Raw genomic sequence first — 19595 nt, 5'->3', positions numbered from 1 at the left:
TGCGCTTGCTCTGCGGTGGGCTGGATGGGCAGGTAGGGGGCGGGCTCCGGCGCTGGGACCCCGCTCGGGTGGCGCCTTGGCCCCGCCCCGCCCCGCCCTCCCTCCGCCTCATTGGCAGCCGCACGAGCGTCGGGGTTGCCAGGGAGACGGGTCGCTAAGCTGCGAGTCAGTGCGAACCCTAGCCAGTCGGCCTCCGGCGGAGGCAACGGGGGAGGCCAGAGGGCGGGCGGTGGAGCGCAGCGCGCGGCGGCGGTGCCCCAAGTGGGTGCCTCCTCCCGGCCCCGCACGGCCCCCCTCCCGGCGCGGGGGCAGGCCGGGGCGGGGGGCCCGGAGGCCGGCGCGGCTCCGACACCGTCGGGGCGGCCGGGGGGCAGCCGGGGCGGGGCGATGCCGGGCGGTGGCGGTGGTGGCGGCCCCGGCCGGGGCCCGTGACCATGGGCATCGCCGAGTCCACGCCGGATGAGCTGCCGTCGGACGCGGAGGAGCAGCTGCGCAGCGGCGAGCAGCAGCTGGAGCTGAGCGGGCGGCGGTTGCGGCGGCTGCCCAGCGCCGTGTGCGCGCTGAGCCGCCTGCAGAAGCTGTATGTGAGCGGCACGGGGCTGCGCGAGCTGCCCGAGGAGATCGAGGAGCTGCGCGAGCTGCGCATCCTGGCGCTGGACTTCAACAAGCTCGAGCGCCTGCCTGACGGCCTCTGCCGCCTGCCGCGCCTCACGCGCCTCTACTTGGGCGGCAACCGGCTGCTGGCGCTGCCCGCCGACTTCGCGCAGTTGCAGAGCCTGCGCTGCCTCTGGATCGAGGGCAACTTCTTGCGGCGCTTCCCGCGGCCGCTGCTGCGCCTGGTGGCGCTGCAGTCGCTCCAGATGGGCGACAACCGGCTGCGCGCGCTGCCGGCGGAGCTGCCGCGCATGACGGGCTTGCGCGGCCTCTGGCTCTACGGCAACCGCTTCGAGGAGTTCCCGCCCGCGCTGCTGCGCATGGGCCGCCTGCACATCCTCGACCTCGACCGCAACCGCCTGGGCGGCTTCCCCGACCTGCACCCGCTGCGCGCGCTGCGCGTCTTCTCCTACGACCACAACCCCGTCACCGGGCCTCCGCGCGTCGCGGACACCGTGTTCCTCGTGGGCGAAGGCGCCGTCGAGCGCATGGCGGAGCGCGACGAGCCCACGCACCGGCCTCCGCCCCGGCGCCCAGCGCGGGCCTTTGAGGATGAGGAGGAGGAAGACCTGCTCATAGGCGGCGCTGGTTCCCGGGCTCTGGGCGCCCCCAGGGGCAGCCTCCGCGCCCTGGAAGCCGCTCCAGGACTGGGCACCTGAACCTATGTTCTGGCTGACGGGCTTCAGCCCCTCTGAGAGGAGGGGCTCTGGGAAGCTTTGGCTGCTTAGGCCTGCGGGACCGGCCGGCCCCTACTTGGGGCAATGGAGCGGCCACTTTTGGCGAGTTGACGAGCATAGGCAGGGCAGGGGCGCATCTTCAGACACTCCTAGGTAGTGAGAGGACTGACTATCCCCTGGCTGATCTGTGGGCAATTGTCAGACCAAGAAGTCTGGGCTGGGTCCAGTCCCCGATGGAGCCACTGATAACAGAGGCGCCAGCTTCCACCTGGAACCAGGGTCACTGAGGGTTACAGAATCTTCACGTCTCGCTGAGTCTGCATGCAGGGCGCCCACCACCCTCCCTCCTTCTGGGGTTTGGGTCTCCTAGGCCCACCCTTTCTAGGGCAGGAACCGCTACCTCTGGGGTGGACTGCCTGCCTGTGTGGAGTCGGACTGCCCTTGGGAGGAGGGCCTGGCCCAGGAGCAGGGGCTTGGAGTGGGGCTGGTGCCCGGAATAGAAGTGGGAAACAGATGGGGGCCCCAGCACCGAAGCTGCCCTCACCCCTCCACCAGAGCTGAGTACATACCTCCCTCCCCGGCCCCCTGAGATTCATATGGGGCACAGAAGGCAGGGGGTCACCCCCACCCTATTCTGTTCTCTTCTCCCAGCCTCCCAGCGTGTGCCTGGAATCTTGCTGGGAAGAGGGAGCTCCCCCTCCACTCCCCACCCCATAGCCTGAGCCTTCCAACTGTCAAGTTTGAAAAGAAGCCACCGTGCCTCCAGGGCCTCCTGCACCGCAGAGAGGGGCTCTCTGCTCTGGGAGGCTGCTCAGCGCCTCTCCCACAGCCTGCACTCTCCTTTCCCTTAAATGGGCACAGCCAGGGTGGCTGGCACGGGACTGGCACTCTGTACCTCCACTCCGTCACCAGGGACAGCCCCGAGGGGGTGAGGAAAGGGGCCTTGCTCTGCAATTCCCAGAGCCAGATCTTCCTCATCCAAGCAATAACGGAACGAGGGAGCCAGGGCCAAGGACACTCAGGGACACTGTTGGGGCCGGAGCCCCACATGGTAATGTTTTCTTTAGGGAGAAGAAAAAACAACTGGCTGTAAACATAAATTATATTTCTTGGAGAAAGAATGTGCATTTCCCATGTGCCTATTTATTTATAATCCCTGGGAGCACCGGAACCCACTGCTGTGGGGACCCTGGACTCCCTCTGGCACTGCCCCCACCCCACGTACCTCCCGTTCCATGTCAGACTGACCCTGCCAGCTGTTGTGTGCTGTCTGGGGAACAAGTACTGTCGTCAGCAGTGGCGTTTGCCCCTCGAGGCTGCTGTCCTGTCTTGCGGAATCTCACTGCTTAATTCTGCAGAAGATTTTGTATGTTTTTGAATCACCCTCAAGCTGGGCAGATCGTTCTCTATTCTTTCACTGGCGCTGCCCCTCCACCCCCTCCATGACTCCATCTCTCTCGCTCTGTTTTCCTCTTTCTGTCTCTCTCCTTCTTAGTCTCTTTTTGCTCTGTTTTGGCATTTCTTTCTCCCCTTGTTCAGGAAAAGAATAACGATTTAAAGAAAGGAAGAAAGTTGTAAAACCCCAAGCCTGGAGGCCCATCTCATGGGAGAAGATCCTGCCAGGCCTTCATCACCATGGCAACAGGGGCATACCAGGCCAAAAGGTCAGGCCCTGCCCAGAAGCTCTGTGGGCACACGGGGTTGGGCCCTGGCTAAGGAGGAGGCTGGGCATGGATCTGGGGCAGTCAGCTTGCAAATGAGAGTGAAGGCCTTGAATGGACAGAAAGAGGAAGTGGGTGGGGAAGATCGGAGGCTGCCTCCTTCCCGAGGAGGAAGCGGGTCTGGGGCCTGGCTGCTGCAGACCTTGTCCCTCCCATAGCTCCCCCTGTTGGGGTTCCGTCAGGGCCAGTGGGCCTTCCAGGGTCTGGAAACTTGGAGAAAGTAATTTGATGATCACTCAGGTGGGGTAGGAGCTGCAGCTGACTGGGGACTGTCCTCTTGACCTGCCACTTGTATCGCAGCATAGGGAAAATACCCTTGGGCCTGGAATCAGAAGAGGGGTTCCAGGCCTAGTTCTGCTGTTGACCAAGTGATCTTGAGCAAGTCACGACCCCCCTGGGCCTTAGCTTCTTCATCTGTACATGAGGAGTTGGGCTTATTTATTTACTTTTATTTTATTTTTTTCCAAGATGGAGTCTCCCTCTGTTGCCCAGGCTGGAGTGCAGCAGCACGATCTTGGCTCACTGCAACCTCTGTCTCCCACGTTCAAGCGGTTCTCCTGCCTCAGTCTCCTGAGTAGCTGGGATTAGAGGTGCACACCACCGCGCCCGGCTGATTTTTGTATTTTTAATAGAGACGGGGTTTCACCATGTTGGCCAGGCTAGTCTCGAACTCCTGACCTCAGGTGATCTGCCTGCCTCGGCCTCCCAAAGTGCTGGAATTACAGGCGTGAACCACTGCACCTGGCCCAAGGAATTGGGTTTATTTAGATCTGATGCTGCAGCTCAATACTTGATGCAAGGGGTTTGTCTACCTTCCTTTATGCAAACCTTAGACACAGGAGCAGGAGGGTGCAGAGGCAGCCATGGTCACTTGCAGTAACTGCTGTCATTAGTGAGCTCAGGTCTCCTCCCTCTGTCTGGTCTGTTTCCCTGTACTTCATCCCCTGCTGCTCTCACCTGAGGACTCTAGGTTGGGGCAAAGTCCTGGCAACGAGTCCCCCTGGGACATCCTGAGGCACTCAGGGCCCTACCCTTTTGCTTTGTCAAACGTGGCACCCGCAGCCATGACTACTCGCCAGCTGAGCAGGAGCTCCCCCGAGGAATGGGAATGGGCTCTGTCCCGGGCTCTGCTACTCACTTGCTCTACACCCTCAGAAGCCAGTCCCTTCTGGAAAGTTTGAATGTGGTTAAATTGGGTACTGATGCCATAGAGCATGACTGAGGGTTTCTGTCTCCATGTGAGTAGGGAGGGAGCTACTGCCAGGGACAGCTGGGTGTCACAGCTCCCCTTGGTGATAGAGAGAGCACTGTATTAGGAGTCCTAGCATTCCCCCACCCACAACTTCCTGTGATTCCCACTTGGCCTCCGGGGAGCAGGGGGCAGGGGAGACTGGAAGGGACGCTTTAACAATGGGATGGGATGGATGGGCTGCCTCTGCGGTTCCCCACATCGTTCCGGGGCAGTCAGAAGTGGGCAGGCCATGGGGGAATAGGGTAGGGAAATTCCGCAAGAGTCATGTTTGTACCAGGGATTCAGGGGCAGAGGCCAAGGGAGCTGGCGGTCAGAGCAAGAAGCTTCCTTCCTGCTGTGGGAACCAAGTGGAGGGAAAGGCAGAGGAGGCGGCAGGGCAAGAAACAGGGTGGGGAGGGCGAGTGACTCACCCATAAGCCGTGTGAGGACTCCCAACCCAGTGCTCACAGAAGAGCTGCGTAGTCCCTGGCTGGCAGTCAGGTCTGTGAGTGGAATGGCTGAGAACTACACCTGTTCTTGAGGCCCCCGCCCCCACCAGCCTCCAGGCAAGCACCCCTGCTGGCCGGTGTGGCAGCGGAGACCCAGGGCTGAGCTTTTTCCAGCCTCGTGAATGCCATTCCTCACCCCCTTCCCACCCACCCTCATGGGACTCAGGAAAGGGGGAAAACAGGTTCTTGGAGCTGGGGGCCCTACCCAGAAGTCCCTCCCTGCCTCCAGTGCCACCACACAGGCTTACTCAGCCATCTGTCCCAAAGCTTCCTCAAGACACCTGGCGCTCTTGTTCTGAAGATGACCATTTATTAGCACACCCGGGCGTGCCACAGGGAACACGTATGCAGACAGGGATCCCTGCCCAGGGGGCTCACAATCTAAACAAGACACGACACACACACACAGGACACAGACACGGGGAGCGGGGCGTCTTCACGGGAAACAGATGGTCAGGGAAGCCACGAGCGGGGGCATCGGCGTGCTCAAGCCTTGTCTTTCTGGTTGTCTTTGCGGGGGAGGGAGAGGAGCGCAGGACGTAACCCAGGATGGCCTTCCAGAAAGTAGCAGTATCCAGGGGGGGGACTCACAGGAGAAAGAAAACACCAGAGGGCGGTGGTCCCAGGTACAGGGAGAGGTGGGGGAGCATCTCAGATCAGGCGTGGATGAAGACAGACCCAGAGAAGTAAAAACAGAGGAAGGGAAAAAGTCCAGGGAAGGGCCCGAGCCAGCAGCAAGAGACTGCCACCTGTGCTGGGCCTGGGCTGTCTCTGATTTCAGGCTCCGTTTTCCGGGGCTGCTCTCACAGAGAAAGCCTGAACAGAAGCTCTGGCCAAGGGCGCCCCTGAGGCTACTTACCTGACCCCAGGGCTTCCTCCGATCTCTGGAACAGAGATCAGAAGGGCTATCTAAACCAGGTTGTGGGGAAACAAGAGACAGACAGCTTTGGGTGGGGTACTTAGTGCAGTTCCAGGAGGCAGCTGCTGGCCCCAGGTGCTGGGAGCAGCGGGCGGATGGGATGGCCCGCTTCACTCCTGGCAGGGCCAGGGGCCAGCAGGTGGACACATGACAACGGGGATGTGCTCGTTCCTTTTGTGCCTGTGTCTGAAACAGATGTAGCACCTTCCTTCTGAAGTACCCTGAGAGCTGCGGGGGCTCAGCTTCCCCTGGGCTGGGTGGGGAAGAAAGGGCAGGGGATGGGGATGGTTATTGCTTTGTCGTGGTCAGAAGAAACAGGTGGAAGGAAGAAAAGAGCTTGCCCAGGGCCACAGAGGCTGGAGAAGGGATTACAACCCAGCTTCCCACACCTCAGGCTGGAACCTGTTCTATTGAGTAGAAAAGACTTTTCTAATCCTAAAGAACGAAAGTAGAAGAGGGCTGAGAGAAGCCACAGTTCCAGCCAACAGACACAGAGCTCCTTATCTTTCCTTTTCCCACCTCAGGGACCAGGAAGGAGGCGCTGGCCTGAAACTACAGTGGCCCCGTGGGTGGTGGTGGGAAAACTGGAGCGTCCCCCTTTGGTTTGTCTGAGCTGCCTTGAAGGGTGGTGAGGGTCCTCTGGGAACTGAGGGAGGGGACGTCAGGCTGGGTGACCCTGGAGGGCACCTCTGAGGCCTAGAGGACTCTACTCCCAAAAAGCTTTGCGTCAGGCCTGATCTGGGAGATGTAGCTGCCTCTCTGCTTTCTGGGAAGCCGGTGGGATCATATTCTATAGAGATCTGAGGATGGGCTGGACGCTCAGGAAGGGCCTGGTCACCAGTGAAGTCAAATCCCAAAGGTGACACACTGAGGGGGAGGCTCAGCCCCGGGGCCCCCATCCCCTTCACCCCACTGCCTCTGCCCCTGGGGAGGTGAGGGAGGGCTGGGACCCAAGGAGGAAACAGCCAAGGCCCTACTTTTTCACGATCCTTTATTAATCAGAACAGGCCTTGCCACAAAAAGCAGGACCCATTCCCACAAAAATATGATTTTGCAAAGAGGAAATCTTGCTGGCTTAGAGGGTATGTGTGGTGGAAAAATTTTGTATGGTTCTTTTTTCCTGTTTTGTTTTTTTTTTCTTCAGTTTTTCTTCATTTCTCTTTGCTGCAAAATTTTTTTTTTTTTTTTTTTTTTTTTTTTTGGTGATGGTGGGTTTTTGTTTTATTTTTTATAAAACATTTGCACTCAAGGACATACAAACAGTGGCCACCGATCCCCACCCCTGGGGGACTCAGGGGAGGCCCCTGGCTTGTTTGTGGCTGTTTTCCTCTGTCCCTTCCCTGGCATCTGGTGCCGGAGGGCAGGTGTGGGGGTCCTGGGGCAGGTGGAATTTATACAGCAGTTTCGTGGGGAGATGGCCACAAGAAAGGAAACCAGGACAAGATAAGGACTAAGTCTAGGGCACCCACAAAGATGGCAGATGAGGCCCATGAAGGGGCCTGCGACACAGTGAAGAGACAGATGGGCCTCGGGGTTGGCCTCGGCTAGCTCTGGAGGCTCTGTGGGGGAGGGGCAGGTGGGCCTTGCTGTCAGGATTCGCTAATTACACTTTGCTCACGGGTAGCACCTTCTCTCTTGACCCTCAGGTCAGGTGATGGTGGCCTCACAACCTCCCCTGTGAGGTAGGTGAAGTATTATTACCATCATATTACAGATGGGGAAACTGAGGCCCAGGGAGTGCGGGTGACTTGCCCAAAGTCCTGGGATGGTGACAGGGCTCCAAGTGCCCTCCCCCCACCCTCAAGTTCCCCCATTCCCTGCTCTCCTATCACCCTAGACCACCCCTGCCCCATCCCATACCACCCTTGCCTCCCGTGCTAGCCTACTCAGCCCTTGGCCCACCGCTTGCCGCCCCGACATAGCATCCCAGAGCTCCACCTGCACGTGGGGGGGCTGCGGAAGCCCAAGCCTGGTCGCCAATGTGCCTGGATGGGGTCTGGTTGGGAAAAGACCCCTGCCAGGAGATGCTCTCTGCATAGGATTGGCTAAGAGCTCCATGGGCGGGGCTCGGGAAAAGGTGAAGCCATTGCCCCGCCCACTCGATACAAGTTGGTTGGATTCCCAGGGGGCTCCCTAGCAGGCGAAGGGGCCTGGGAGGCGGGGGCTCGCTCACTGGGCAGTCTTCCGCGGGGCAGGCGGGTGGTGGTGGGGGGACAGGAAACCGAGGCGGATCCAAGGGAGGGGTGGAGAAGGGCAGATCCCCTCCTCCACTCAAAACTTCCCACCACGCCCTCTCCCACATCCACGTGGCCTCGGGGTCGCTGCCCTCCCGTCCCTGCTGGGGGCCGCTCCCCAGCCCGCCAAAGAGGAGGGTGCAGTTGGGGCCGACCCCATTTTAAGCAAAGCTACAATATAGGAACATTTGGATTTACAAGGAACGTGGGTGACTATTTGCTTTACATTAGCATTCTTCACTCTACAAAACGATTCACCTACTATGTATGATGTTCTTCCAGATCCCAGGGAGAGGAAATGGTGGGGGTGTGAGATTCAATTTAAGAAAATTTCGCTATGGGCAAAAGGCGACCCATCTACTGCAGCAAGCAGAATGCTCAGCTCAAGGGGAAGCCGACCAAAGGAAAATGGTTCCCAAATGCCTATGCTCTCCCCACGCCCTGGATGTGGGGACCCTATCCAGAGTCCCCTTCTTCTCTTTGGGGTGTCACAGGCCCATCCAGGGTGGAACTGTGGGCTGACCAAGCCACAGACTGTGGGGGCTTGGCGCCACCTGGCGGTGGTTCTTGGGAATGTTAGGCCCAGGCTCATGGACCCCCAGGTTTGGAGGCTTTGTCACCAGCTGGGTCTTTTATCAATACCAGGACCAGCGTGGGGATGAGAGGGCTTAAGCAGGGATCAGCCTGAAATCTGCCATCTCCAGGGGGAAGCCAGTTCTAGTCTCATCAGTGGCTGAGGCAGAGAAACCACGGCTTCTTTGTGTGTGGCAACCTCAGAACTCTCAGAACCTTCGTCTTCTCCCTGCCTCCTTTCCCTGCACTGTGAGTGAGCCAGGCAGAAGGAGCTGCTCCCGGGGACCAGGGAGTTGGGAGGGTGGGAAGACAGTCCTGGAGAAGATCAGGTGATGGAAGATCAGAGACTACACACGATGAGAGGGAATGAATGGAAGGCCTACAAGCATCGGGGGATGGAGGGGTGAGGAAAGAAGGGTGGGGGTCTGCACAGGCAGGGAGAGACGAGGAAGGGCAGGGAAGCTGGAAAGCATGGAGAATAGGGCAGATGTGGCTGCGTAGGAGGTGTGGGAAGCTGGCGGGGGGTCTTTTGATGAAGGAGTTAGGGCAAAGCTAGTCAGGGCTCAGGACCCCTTGAGAAGGAAGGGAGATGAGTCCTGGTGGAATGCTATGCACACAGTAGGTGCCTAAAAGGTGTGAGTCAGTGTTCAAGAGATGAAATTGCTGAAAAAGGAGCTATTTCAGATTCTGAGCAGAAGGGGGCACCAAGGAGAGAAGGGGAGGAGATGGGGGGATGGCAGGAGGCAGCCCGGCTCTCAGCCCAGCTCCAGCATCTGCCGCTCTTCTGTTCCTGACCTCTGCCTCACCCTACCCCACTCAGCCCTACGGGCCTCTCCTCTCACACTCCTGGCCTCCACCCCTGCCTGGCCTTCACGAAACCTGCCTTCTCCGCATAGTCCTCCGCACTTCCAGGCCTCTGTCCCCACGCACACACACAATGGACACAACACAAGTACACAGGGCCGCGGCTCCAGGACCCAGGAGTGGGCTAGATACTGTCTTCGGCATTCAGGGCCCAGCCGGCACCTGAAACTGCCCTGGGGACGGGCCTCTCCTGGCCAGACTGGGGCCAAACGCCTCAGCCTCCCCTCCCCTGGGTCCACCTCGGGGGCTGGACAGGGAGTGGCCTCTCTCCACTCCAGGTGCTGCCTTAAAGAAAACGGGGGACCATGCCCACCTGGCGGGCCTCTGGAGGGGTCTGCCTGTCTGGCCGTCTGGCTCTCGAGGTCCCCCAACTTCTTTAGTATTAGTAAGTCAGGAAGAAAAGGGGCAAAGCAGGAAAATGCCTCCCAGAGCCCCTTCCCCCAAGCTGGACCGTGGGGGACGGGGCTGGTACTTCCTAGACACGGGGCCCAGTTGAGTCCTGGGACCCCTCCCTGGCTGAGCCCTCAGGGTCCTCCCCTCCCTATGGCAGGGGGCTCAGGCCGGGCGTTGTGCATAAAGTGGTGAGGGCATGATGGGGACCCGGGCCCTCGGCCCCCTGGGCCTCCCTTGGCCCCACTCAGGCCTTCAGCTGGTGCCACTGGGCCACGGGCTGCCGGGGACGGGCAATCATGTCCTTCCAGTGCTTCACCTCCCCTGGCCCGCTCTTCCAGGACAGGTAGATCTGGGGAGAAAGGGGAGAGGATGGCATTGGCACAGGCTCCAGGGCACTGGCCCTTTCCCCCACAGGGGTGACACCCCAACTCCACCATGATGCCCTAGCCTGTGGCCCCCCAACCTCCACATGCTGTGACAACCTACTCCACAGAGGCGCCCTCCTCCCTCCCCGGCCAGCCTGGTCTATTTTCCTGGTTGTCTACCCCCACACCTCCAAGTCTGGGCACGCCTGACCTCTTGGAATTAGACTGCCAACCTACTTTGCGGTGGGGTCTGGATGGTGGGGGTGGAGGCAGATCGTCTCCACGGCCTTCCCTGCCCTATCTGTTGGGTGCTGTCCAGCCCCCGTTAATTATAATTGTTCCCAGCTCCTGGGCACTCGCTGCATGTGAGTACTGAGCTAGGGACTTATACACACAGATCATCCAATCCCACAACTGCGAGGTAGGGTTATACGATCATCTCCATTTTTCAGATGGGGAAACTAAGGTACGAAGAGGTAAGAGACTTACCCACAGTCACAGTGTTTATAAGTGGCGCAGAGGGACGGAAATCCAGGTCTTTGGAGCTCTACGCTACCGGCCTAATCCTGCTTCACAGCCTCATGGGGCTGCATGCATGAATCCCCCCGGAACCCCCAGGATGGGCCCCGCTGACCTCAGCTTTGGGACTTGGGGGCGAATAAGAGTATGAGCATTGCCCCCATTGCAACCTCAGCCCAGCATGATACCTACAGCCTTGGATGATGCCAGGCAGACAAGGGGCAGACTCTTGGCTTCCAGGGACTCCTGAGCAGGAGCCAGGAGTCAGAAGGATTCAGAGATCCTTGGGCTCCATAAGTTACCCAGGCCAAAGTGAGAACAAATCCACGTTTGCTTTGGTTCAGCCAACAGAAGGTAGGACTGTTTCAAAAGGAGCCCTAATCGGTATCTAAGGGACACCCAACTCCAAAAGGCTAAGCTTCAAAAGAACATCAAAGTAGATATGGTCACTTGGCCTTTGGGCTGAGCTGGTCAAAGGGGCATCGGCGGGACCTGAACCCTGGCCAGGCAGGGGCGCATACTCTCTCTGGAGTATGAGTGGCAATGTCCTGGGGAGTTGTCCCACCTGTGACCACAGATTGGCCAGTCATACTCCCCGTGCCATACCCGATGGCAGGCAGGGCTAGCTCTCCTCTTTCAGGCCAGATTGCCTCCTTCACCCCAGCAGGTGAGTTCTCCATTCCCATCTGTCTGAGGGTTGCCTCCAACTCAGCTCCCTTCCCTGTGGGTATCCAGTCCCCCTTTCCCTTTCCCCTACACAGGGTAATGCCCAGGTGTGTGCCCCTCACTCACTCCTGGCATCTCCCCTTCTCCCATGACTGCCCTGAGCACTGGTTCCTCACATGGTCCTGGTCAAACCGCCCTGCCTGAATGGATATACCTGCCCCTTTATTATCATACTAGCTAACATGCGTTCCAAGTCCTGTGCTGTTTAGTGAGCTGTTTAGCTCACCTGTGCGATCTTACTTAATCCTCCCAGCGCATTGTGAGGGTAGGACCGTCCTACTCTCGTTTTGAGAGGAGAAAATGAGGCTCAGAGAGGTTACAGCCTTAAAAAGTAAGGCTAGGATTTGGACCAAGGCTATCTGACTCTCAAGCCCATTCTCTCAACACTAAACCATAAATAAACACAGAAAGAGACATTTTAAGGTAGAAACATGGAAGGGCTTATGTCACAGAATCCCATTCTGGGAAAACTCAAGGTCAGGTATGAATTTTTTGGTTATGTGATATGAAGAGATCACTTTTGTTTTTTTTTTCCAGGCAGAGTTTTGCTCTGTTGCCCAGGCTAGAGTACAGTCTTGCAATCTTGGCTCACTGTAACCTCTGCAGTTCAAGGGATTCTCCTATCACAGCCTCCTGAGTAGCTGGGATTACAGGCACCCGCCACCATGCCCAGCTAATTTTTGTATTTCTAGTAGAGATGGGGTTTCACCATGTTGGTCAGGCTGGGCTCGAACTCCCGACCTCAGGTGATCCACCCGCCTCGGCCTCCCAAAGTGCTGGGATTACAGGCGTGAGCCACTGTGCCCGGCCAACTTTCTACGAGAAGAACATCCACATGCCTCAAGCAATTCTTACACCACCCTGTAAAGTTCTACAGGGACAGTACTAGTTGCTCCATTTTACAGATGAGAACACTAAAGCTTGGAGGGGCCAAGCCACTGGCCCAAAGTTATACGGTTTATCTGAAGATGGGATGGGAACTGAAACGAGGTCCTTGGAGTCTGATCGCAGCTCCCAACGCTGCCCCACGCAGCTCACCCTGTGTAGACAGGACCCCGGGCAATACTGCCCCAATGTCATCATCCTGTCCAGAAAACCTTTCTTTTGAGATCCAGGATCCAGGCCATTCCTCTCTTGCACTACTTCTTTCCCTGCCCGCTGGTGGTCTGTCCTAAGCTGACCTACCCATAGGAGGACGCTTAGAGAGGAATCCTTGCGAGGGGGTCATCTCACACCCTTATTTTCAGATGAAGAAACAGAGGCCTGAGAGGGGAGGAGACTGATCCCAGTCTCTCCTGGTGTCCAGCCTGTGCCCAATACCCCCACTGCTTCTTTTAAGGAACGGAGCCTCGCTGGTACCAGCTGCGTGCACCACACCACCTGCCTCGCCCCTACCTTGCCGATGACGTCATTGCGGCTGAGCCTGTCCTTGTCCATGACGGTGATAATGATGGTCGTCTCCCTCAGCTTCTCCGTGGGGATATCGAAGGCGAAGGACTCATTGAAGATGGGGTTCAGGTTCCTCTTCATCGTCACCGTCTTCTTCTTCTCCACCCGCTTGTCCTTGTACATCAGCCACACCTTCACGTAGGGGTCTGGGGGAGGGAATGGGGAAGGGTTAGAGGGACCATGGGGGAGGGACTTCCTAGGATCCCTTTCCCCTTCCAGGAATGGAAGCTGAGGCAGGAGGGCCGTGTGCTTTCCCCAGAGGCAAGGAGAGACCCAGGCAAGAACAAGAGGGACCTGGGAGAATCAGCAGATGGACCTTAGCGATCACCTGGGCCCTCCTGTTACTACCAACGAGGAAACTGAGCCCCAGAGAGGCCAGGTCTTGTCCAAAATCTCAGACAAGTAGGATCAGAGCTGGGGATAGAACCCAGGTCTTCCCACAATGTTCCCTTTCTTCCTGATTCTGGGAAGAACAGAGTCCAGGATGATGCTGACATCTTGACTCTTGAACAGAGTCCAAGATGAGGGTGCTCCAAAGGGGGCCCCCAAGGCCTCTAGGGTAAGGAGTGAGGACTGGAGGTGGGGGTGTGGCGGGTTGGGGTGAGGACCGCTGCAGACCCTGCTCTCCACATCCAGTGTAACCCTTGTGTCACCAGCACATCCCCGGCCCGCCCGTCCTCTGCTGGAGGAGCCCCGCACCTGATGTGCCCCCGATGTCCATGGCTTTGAGGTTCCGGGCTTTGATGATGTTCACGATGATGGAGTTGGCAGAGGGGTTGTAGCAGAGAGACAAGAGCAGCTCCCCTCGGCTCCCCTGGGAGGCACAACAGGAGGGGTGTGGGGAACTAGGCTAGCAGAGCTCTCTGATTGGTCCAGCTGCCCCCAGGCCCCCTCTACCCTGACCTTGGCGCTTACCCATGCCCCTGTCTGTCACCTCTGTCTCACTCTGTCTCCCCTCCTCTGGCAGGTGTGTGTACTGCCCCTCCCAGGTCCACCATCTCCTCTCTGTTCCCTGAACACAGCCCTAGGTTCCTTCTTACAGATCCGGTGAGTCCCCCCCAAGTGCCAAGCACCAGTACTCTGACTACTAGTGAGGACTGAGCTCCATCGGGCCTGCCCATCTGCACCCTCTCCCACAGCCCTCCTGGCCTTTCTAAGGTTGACGAGGGTCTGGGACCAGATCTCCCAGCCCTGCCCTGCTGCCTGTCCAGTTAAGGCCCACCCATGGGGCCTTACACTCCCATCGCTGCATGGCTTCAGATCCTTCCAGAAGGTCTGCATCTGGGTCAGGTCCACCTTGTTAAGGGGGATGGACACCTCCCCGATGGGGTCGTTGCGGCTGAAGCGGTCGTAGTCCAGCACTTGGAGGTAGAGGATCCTCTGCACCACCTTCTCATAGGGAAAACCTGGTGGTATAGATGGGTGCGAGTGAAGAGGGGCACAGAGGGGCCACATGGGGCCCGGGAGGCAAGGAAGGCCCTGGGAAGAGGAGGCAGGCCCTGTGCCCTCCCGCTGCCACCCCACCGGGCCAGCAGGCACACTGGATTGCAATTAGACCTTACTGAAGTGCTAGCAAGAACTGTCACCGTCTCATGGGGTTCCCTCAACAATTCTCCAAGGTGAATGGCATCTCGTCCATCTTACAGATGAGGCTCAGACGGCTTAAAGTACTTGCCCAGAGTCCCAGCTAGTAAAGAGTAGAACTGCGATCATCCATTCACCTGTGCACCTTGTGTCCATCTCAGTGGCTGAGCAGCCGCTGCCAATCGTCCCGAGGCAGGTCTGGGCAAGTGGCTCTGCCTAGGTGGCCACAGCTGCCAGTACGCAAGCCCCAGGAGGACTCAGGGCAGAGGGACGTGGGGAAGCATCAGTGGGAGGGAAAAGGCAAAGGCATAGAAGCAGGAGGTGACAAGTGTCCTGTGACTCGGCATCCCTCCTCTCGTCTGTGCTTCTGTCCTTCTTCCCACAGTGTCCCCTTCTCTACTGTCACCTCCCTCGTCCAAGCCGCTGGCACCTCTTGCCTAGGCAGCTGCAAGCATCTCCAAACCGCCCTCCCCGCATCCACGCTTTCTCCTACCGTCCATTCTCTACGCGGCAGCCAGAGAGATCTTTTAAAAATAGAAACTCCATCATGATGTGCTCCTGCTTAAAGCCTTTCAATGGCTCCCAGTGCACTTAGAATAAAAGCCGGGCACCCTACCTTGGCTTCAAGTCCTTCCACAATTTGGCCCGGCTGTCCTCTCCCTGCTTGGCTTGTGACCGCTCTTCACTCAATGACTGGGCTCCAGCCACATCGGCCTCCTTCCTGGCCCTTCAACACCCCTACTCCTCCCGCCTCGGGGCTGGGCGCACACCGGCCCCACCATGCGCCCCCCTTCTGGCTACTCTCATCCTTCAAGTCTCAGTATTCCTTCCTGGCACCCCAGACAGTGTTGGATCCCGTTATACGCTCTAGCACCTTTTCTTCCGCGAAACATATCACACATGGTAATAGATTTCTCTGTCTCTTTCCCTGATTTTTGTCTGGCTTTCCCGGAAGGCAAGGATTCCCAGAAAGGCCTCTCTGTTACCAACCACTGGATCTCGGTGTCTAACACCGTTTCTGGCACATAGTAGGCACTCGATACATATTTGTTAAGTGAATGCATAATTGAACAGATGAATCAATGCCAATGAAATGGCCTGATGGAGCAGCAGGACTGTGCTGAGGTGAAGTGGCAGCTAAGGTCAGAGGGAGAGGAGCAGACGGGGCTTGCATGGGATGGAGAAGGGAAGAGGGGGCCAGGTGAAGGTCTGAAGCCAGGAGTCATGAGCTCTTGGGAGGCTTAGTCAGAGGTGGGGCTGGCCCAGGAGGTGCAGGGGGCACAGGCCAGCCCGGAGGTCTGAGGTGAGGAGATTCTGAACCCGGGTGTGAGCAGGACGGAGGATGCCTGGAACCTAAGCCTGGCTGGTGCAGAAGATGAAGGGAAGGAGGAGCCCCGGAGGATTCCAGCACCTTCCCCCAGAGACTCTGGAAGCACCGAGGAGCTCCGACAGGAGCAGGTGAGTGGGAAAAGGAGACGCTCTGAATTTGTTCAGGGTCCTTTTCCTCATATGGTGGGAAGCTGTGTCCTGCTTATTTCAGAGTCCCCCACGGACCTTGCCCAGGGGACCCCTGGCATCAATTCAGGTAAAATGCACGAGGACAAGTGTTCTGGGAATATTGGAAGCTCCAAGAAGTCGCTGCACCCCAGTCAGCTCTCATCAACACCAGAGGAGGCAGGCTCCTAGCTGACAAACTCCTACTCATCCATCAGAACCCATTTGGAATGGTCCCTCTTCTGGGAAATTTTCTTCAGCACCATCAAAGGGAGCTCATACTGGCTTCCTGCAGCTCCTGTCATGCTGCGTGTGGCTGGCTTATCTACACATCTGTGTCTCCATTAGGCCAGAAATGCCTTGAGGGCCATAACGGTGCCTCATGCTTTTCTACACCCCTGGAACCTAGAAGAGTGCCCAGCTCGTGGTTGTTGCTGGGCACGTGCTTGTGGAAGAGACGGGAGGATTGGAGTTCTGCTCAGAACCTTCGCCCTGCCAGCTGGCTACCTATACCTCCAGATAGCTGAACCTCTCGCTGGCTGAGCCATCTCTAACCTGGCCCTTGTGGTGCCTGCAAAGGAGGGCATCCAGAAGCACACGGACACTCACTGCTCACCCTCAGTGCCATTTAGTGGGTGACCTGGCTGTCACCTTGCAGAAGAGGTGGGGTGCTAAGTGGGTGGGACGGCAGGTGGGGAAAGGTCCCTGGGATACACGGTGAAGATTCTGGAAGGCTAGGGCTTGGGGCAGCTGGAGTAGGGATCTACTCCCCCTGGATGAATGGGGAGCCATTGGCAAAGGGTTACAGCTTCTCTAAGCGGGGTCCTAGCACCCAAAGGCCCTGGGATAGAAATCACTGCTTAATCGCATGCCCAGCTTCCTGGTTACCTTGAATCCTCAGAGATAAGAGATAAAGACCGGCCTTCAGAGGGGGCTTGCAGGAGAGAGAAAGGACATTTGTCTCCGCGGCCTCCAGGCATGGTTCAGAGCTGTTGTTCCTGTCCCATGCGAGGGAGGGGGGCAGAGAACGGCAACAGATGGCGTGTGTTTAACAACCTGGTATCAAGCATTTGCTGGGTGTCAGGCACTGTTCTAAGTGCTTTTACAATTCACTTATTTGTTGAACCCTCACTATTATTATCTCTATTTTGTAGATGAGGAAACCAAATCATAGGGAGGCTCAGGAACTTGCCCAAGGTCACGCAGCGAGTAAGTGGCAAGAGCTGAGATTCAAACCCAGACAGCCTAGGCCACAGCCTGTGCACTGAACCACTATGCTCTGGTGGCTCCAGGGTGCTCCAGCTCTGAGTCCTGTGGGTGCCTCCCTCCCTCCCTGCCCTCCTCAGGATGAGCTCTGTGTCTGGACTGAAACACCAGGCGGTGGCCCAGCTTCCCTCCTCGGCCTCTGGCTGTGATGCTGGCTCCACTTGGCTCCTGTGACCTGATCCCAACTAGACACAAAATGCATCAGGTTAACCGGGCCAAGTCATTGCCTGTGTGGGCGTTTGTGAGCGCACGTGTATGGATCTGTGCCTGTGCACGCATGCAGGTGTGCACATAAGTGCATCTGATTGCATGTGTTTGTGCATTTGTGGGCCTGCAGGTGTGTGCCCATATGCATCTGTCCATGTGACCACATGTGTGGTTGGGTAGGGGGATGGTGGACGGCAAGAGGTGATCATGGCGGGGGAAGGGGGGCACTAGCCTCACCTTCAAAGAGGAAGGTCTCGTTCCAGTGGGGGTTCAGGTTCTTCCGCTTCACCTTGGTCTCCAGCTTGTGCTTCTTGTCAGGCAGCAGGTAGATCTTGACGAAGGGGTCACTGGTGCCGCTGAAGTCCTTGGCCGGCAGCTCTTGGGCCTTCATGATCTTCACGGTGAGCGTGGACTCCTGGAAGTTGTAGCCGACGCTGAACTGGATCCGGCCCAGGTTCTCTCGGCTGCAGCCCTCGTGGGCCTCGTCCTCCTCGGAGCCTGGGGAGAGCTGGGGGTGGGGGAGAGGCCGGCAGGGTTGGGGAGGATTCTGCTCCCCCCATGTCCCCACTGCTGGCCAGCACGGGTGAGAGGCCAAAGGTGGTGGCCCAGCCACATCCCATGGACACTGCTCAGGCTCAGAGGGCAGGTGCCTTGACCGGGGTCTCCCAGGAGGGGAGGGGAAGGGGGGATGGCAGAGCCTAGACAGCTCTGTCTCCTGAACCTCAAAGCCGTATGCACGACACCCACCTCCCAGGCTCTCCTCGCGGCCCTGGGTCTGCCGCCGGCCCCAAGCTCCAGTTCCGCTGCCTCACCTTCCTGGTTGTAGCTGCCCTGGTGCGTGCTGGGGTTCCCGAGCCCCCCAGACCTCCCTGCCCTCTCGTGGCACGGTAGGGCCAACTGTGGGATGCACTGACACAAACCTGGGCTACACAGCAGATGAGGGAGGCTGCTCACATCAAAAAGAGTGTACCGCAACAATTCTTTGCAAAGTGACTCTCTAGGGTGCGGAGAATGATGTGATTTACAAAATGAGAGAGGTACGTTTTCAGGAGTGATGTCTGTTTGTGTTAGGCAAAATCACCAGGGACAAGAAAATTGCAGACCCCCCAGGCCCTGTCCCCAAGCACTTTGACTGGATGGGGCTGGGGTGGGCCTGGGCATCAGTGCTGGGTAAAAGGCGCCTCAGATGACTGTACTGTCCATAGGGGCTGAGGAGTGCTGGGAGGGAGGGCGCTTGGGCTGACCCAGGAACGGACAGTCACACAGAGGCAGGGTGGGCATCTCATCCCATCCTGACATCCAACCACAGGAAGCAGCCGGGAGGAGGGTCTCCCAGCCACGTGTCTGAACCTGTGAGCACACTGGTAGTACCTAGGAGGTTTTGGAACCCTGCCCACCCTCCAGCCGCCTGAGTGCAGCCCCAGACCACTGATCACAGCAGACCCAGTTAGGGGGCTGCATGGCTCAGGTACCCCTGGCTCGAAAGTCTCCCACGATGACTGGATGAGAGACAGGAGCAGGACCCTGGGTACCACAGTAAGAAAAACTGCAGGCATCCGTTCTCTCCCCCGCTTCCCCCGTAGAAACCTGTTCTGTGCCCTCTCCTTCATCCTCGAGAGGCAGTCCTAGGCTCTGAAAGACTAAATAATACAGATAATAATAATGTATCCAGTGCGCTCTTGCCATGACCAGCGACTCTCCCATCGCCGTCTCCTTACTGAATCCTGATCTAGCCAGGCGAGGCAGGTGGCACCACCCTCACTGAAGAGACTGGTTCAGAGAGGTTAAGTCACATGGCCAAGACTGCACAGCAGTATGAATCCTCTCTGACTCAAAATCCTGCTCTTTCCACTGAAGCAGGCCCACACCCCAGCACAACACTGAGGTTTCCCCTCAAGCTGGCAAAGACCTGCGGACTCACCGTGCCAGGTGAAAACCGTCGGAATCACACTCGTGAGAGTTTTTTGTTTTTGTTTTTTTGAGACAAGGTCTCGCTCTGTTGCCAAGGCTGGAGTGCAGTGGTGCAATCCCGGCTCACTGCCACCTCCACCTCCCAAGGTCAAGCGATTTTCATGCCTCAGCCTCCCGAGTAGCTGGGACCACAGGCGCACACCACTACGCCTGGCTAATTTTTGTCCTTTTAGTAGAGGCAGGGTTTCACCATGTTGGTCAGGCTAGTCTCTAACTCCTGGCTACGAGTGATCTGCCCG

At 57.9% G+C, this 19595-nt stretch overlaps 2 protein-coding genes across 6 annotated transcripts in view; one reads left to right on the top strand and one right to left on the bottom strand.

Annotated features, from left to right (window-relative positions):
* Positions 1–184: 184 nt before the first annotated feature.
* LRRC10B (leucine rich repeat containing 10B) lies at positions 185–2452 on the top strand. The gene has a single exon (XM_050756978.1). It carries the CDS (start codon positions 435–437, stop codon positions 1311–1313), a length of 879 nt encoding a protein of 292 aa, XP_050612935.1. The 5' UTR covers positions 185–434; the 3' UTR covers positions 1314–2452.
* Positions 2453–5082: 2630 nt separating this feature from the next.
* Positions 5083–19595, bottom strand: part of SYT7 (synaptotagmin 7) — a 66022-nt gene continuing 51509 nt past the window's right edge. For all 5 annotated transcript variants that reach the window (XM_050756902.1, XM_050756905.1, XM_050756906.1 and 2 more), the window contains 5 exons: positions 17623–17893; positions 14071–14240; positions 13534–13648; positions 12781–12980; positions 5083–10124 (listed from right to left, as the gene is read on the bottom strand). In XM_050756902.1, coding sequence (XP_050612859.1) covers positions 10020–10124; positions 12781–12980; positions 13534–13648; positions 14071–14240; positions 17623–17893 — 861 coding nt within the window. In that variant the 3' untranslated portion in view covers positions 5083–10019. The remainder of the gene's footprint in view (positions 10125–12780; positions 12981–13533; positions 13649–14070; positions 14241–17622; positions 17894–19595) is intronic.

The sequence above is a fragment of the Macaca thibetana genome, chromosome 14 (assembly GCF_024542745.1).
Source record: "Macaca thibetana thibetana isolate TM-01 chromosome 14, ASM2454274v1, whole genome shotgun sequence".
Classification (NCBI taxonomy): Eukaryota; Metazoa; Chordata; class Mammalia; order Primates; family Cercopithecidae; genus Macaca; species Macaca thibetana.
This window is presented reverse-complemented; position numbering and strand designations above follow the sequence as displayed.

Bases quoted from the DNA above. Each gene is read 5' to 3' on its own strand.
- LRRC10B (XM_050756978.1), top strand. From the start codon at position 435: ATGGGCATCGCCGAGTCCACGCCGGATGAGCTGCCGTCGGACGCGGAG.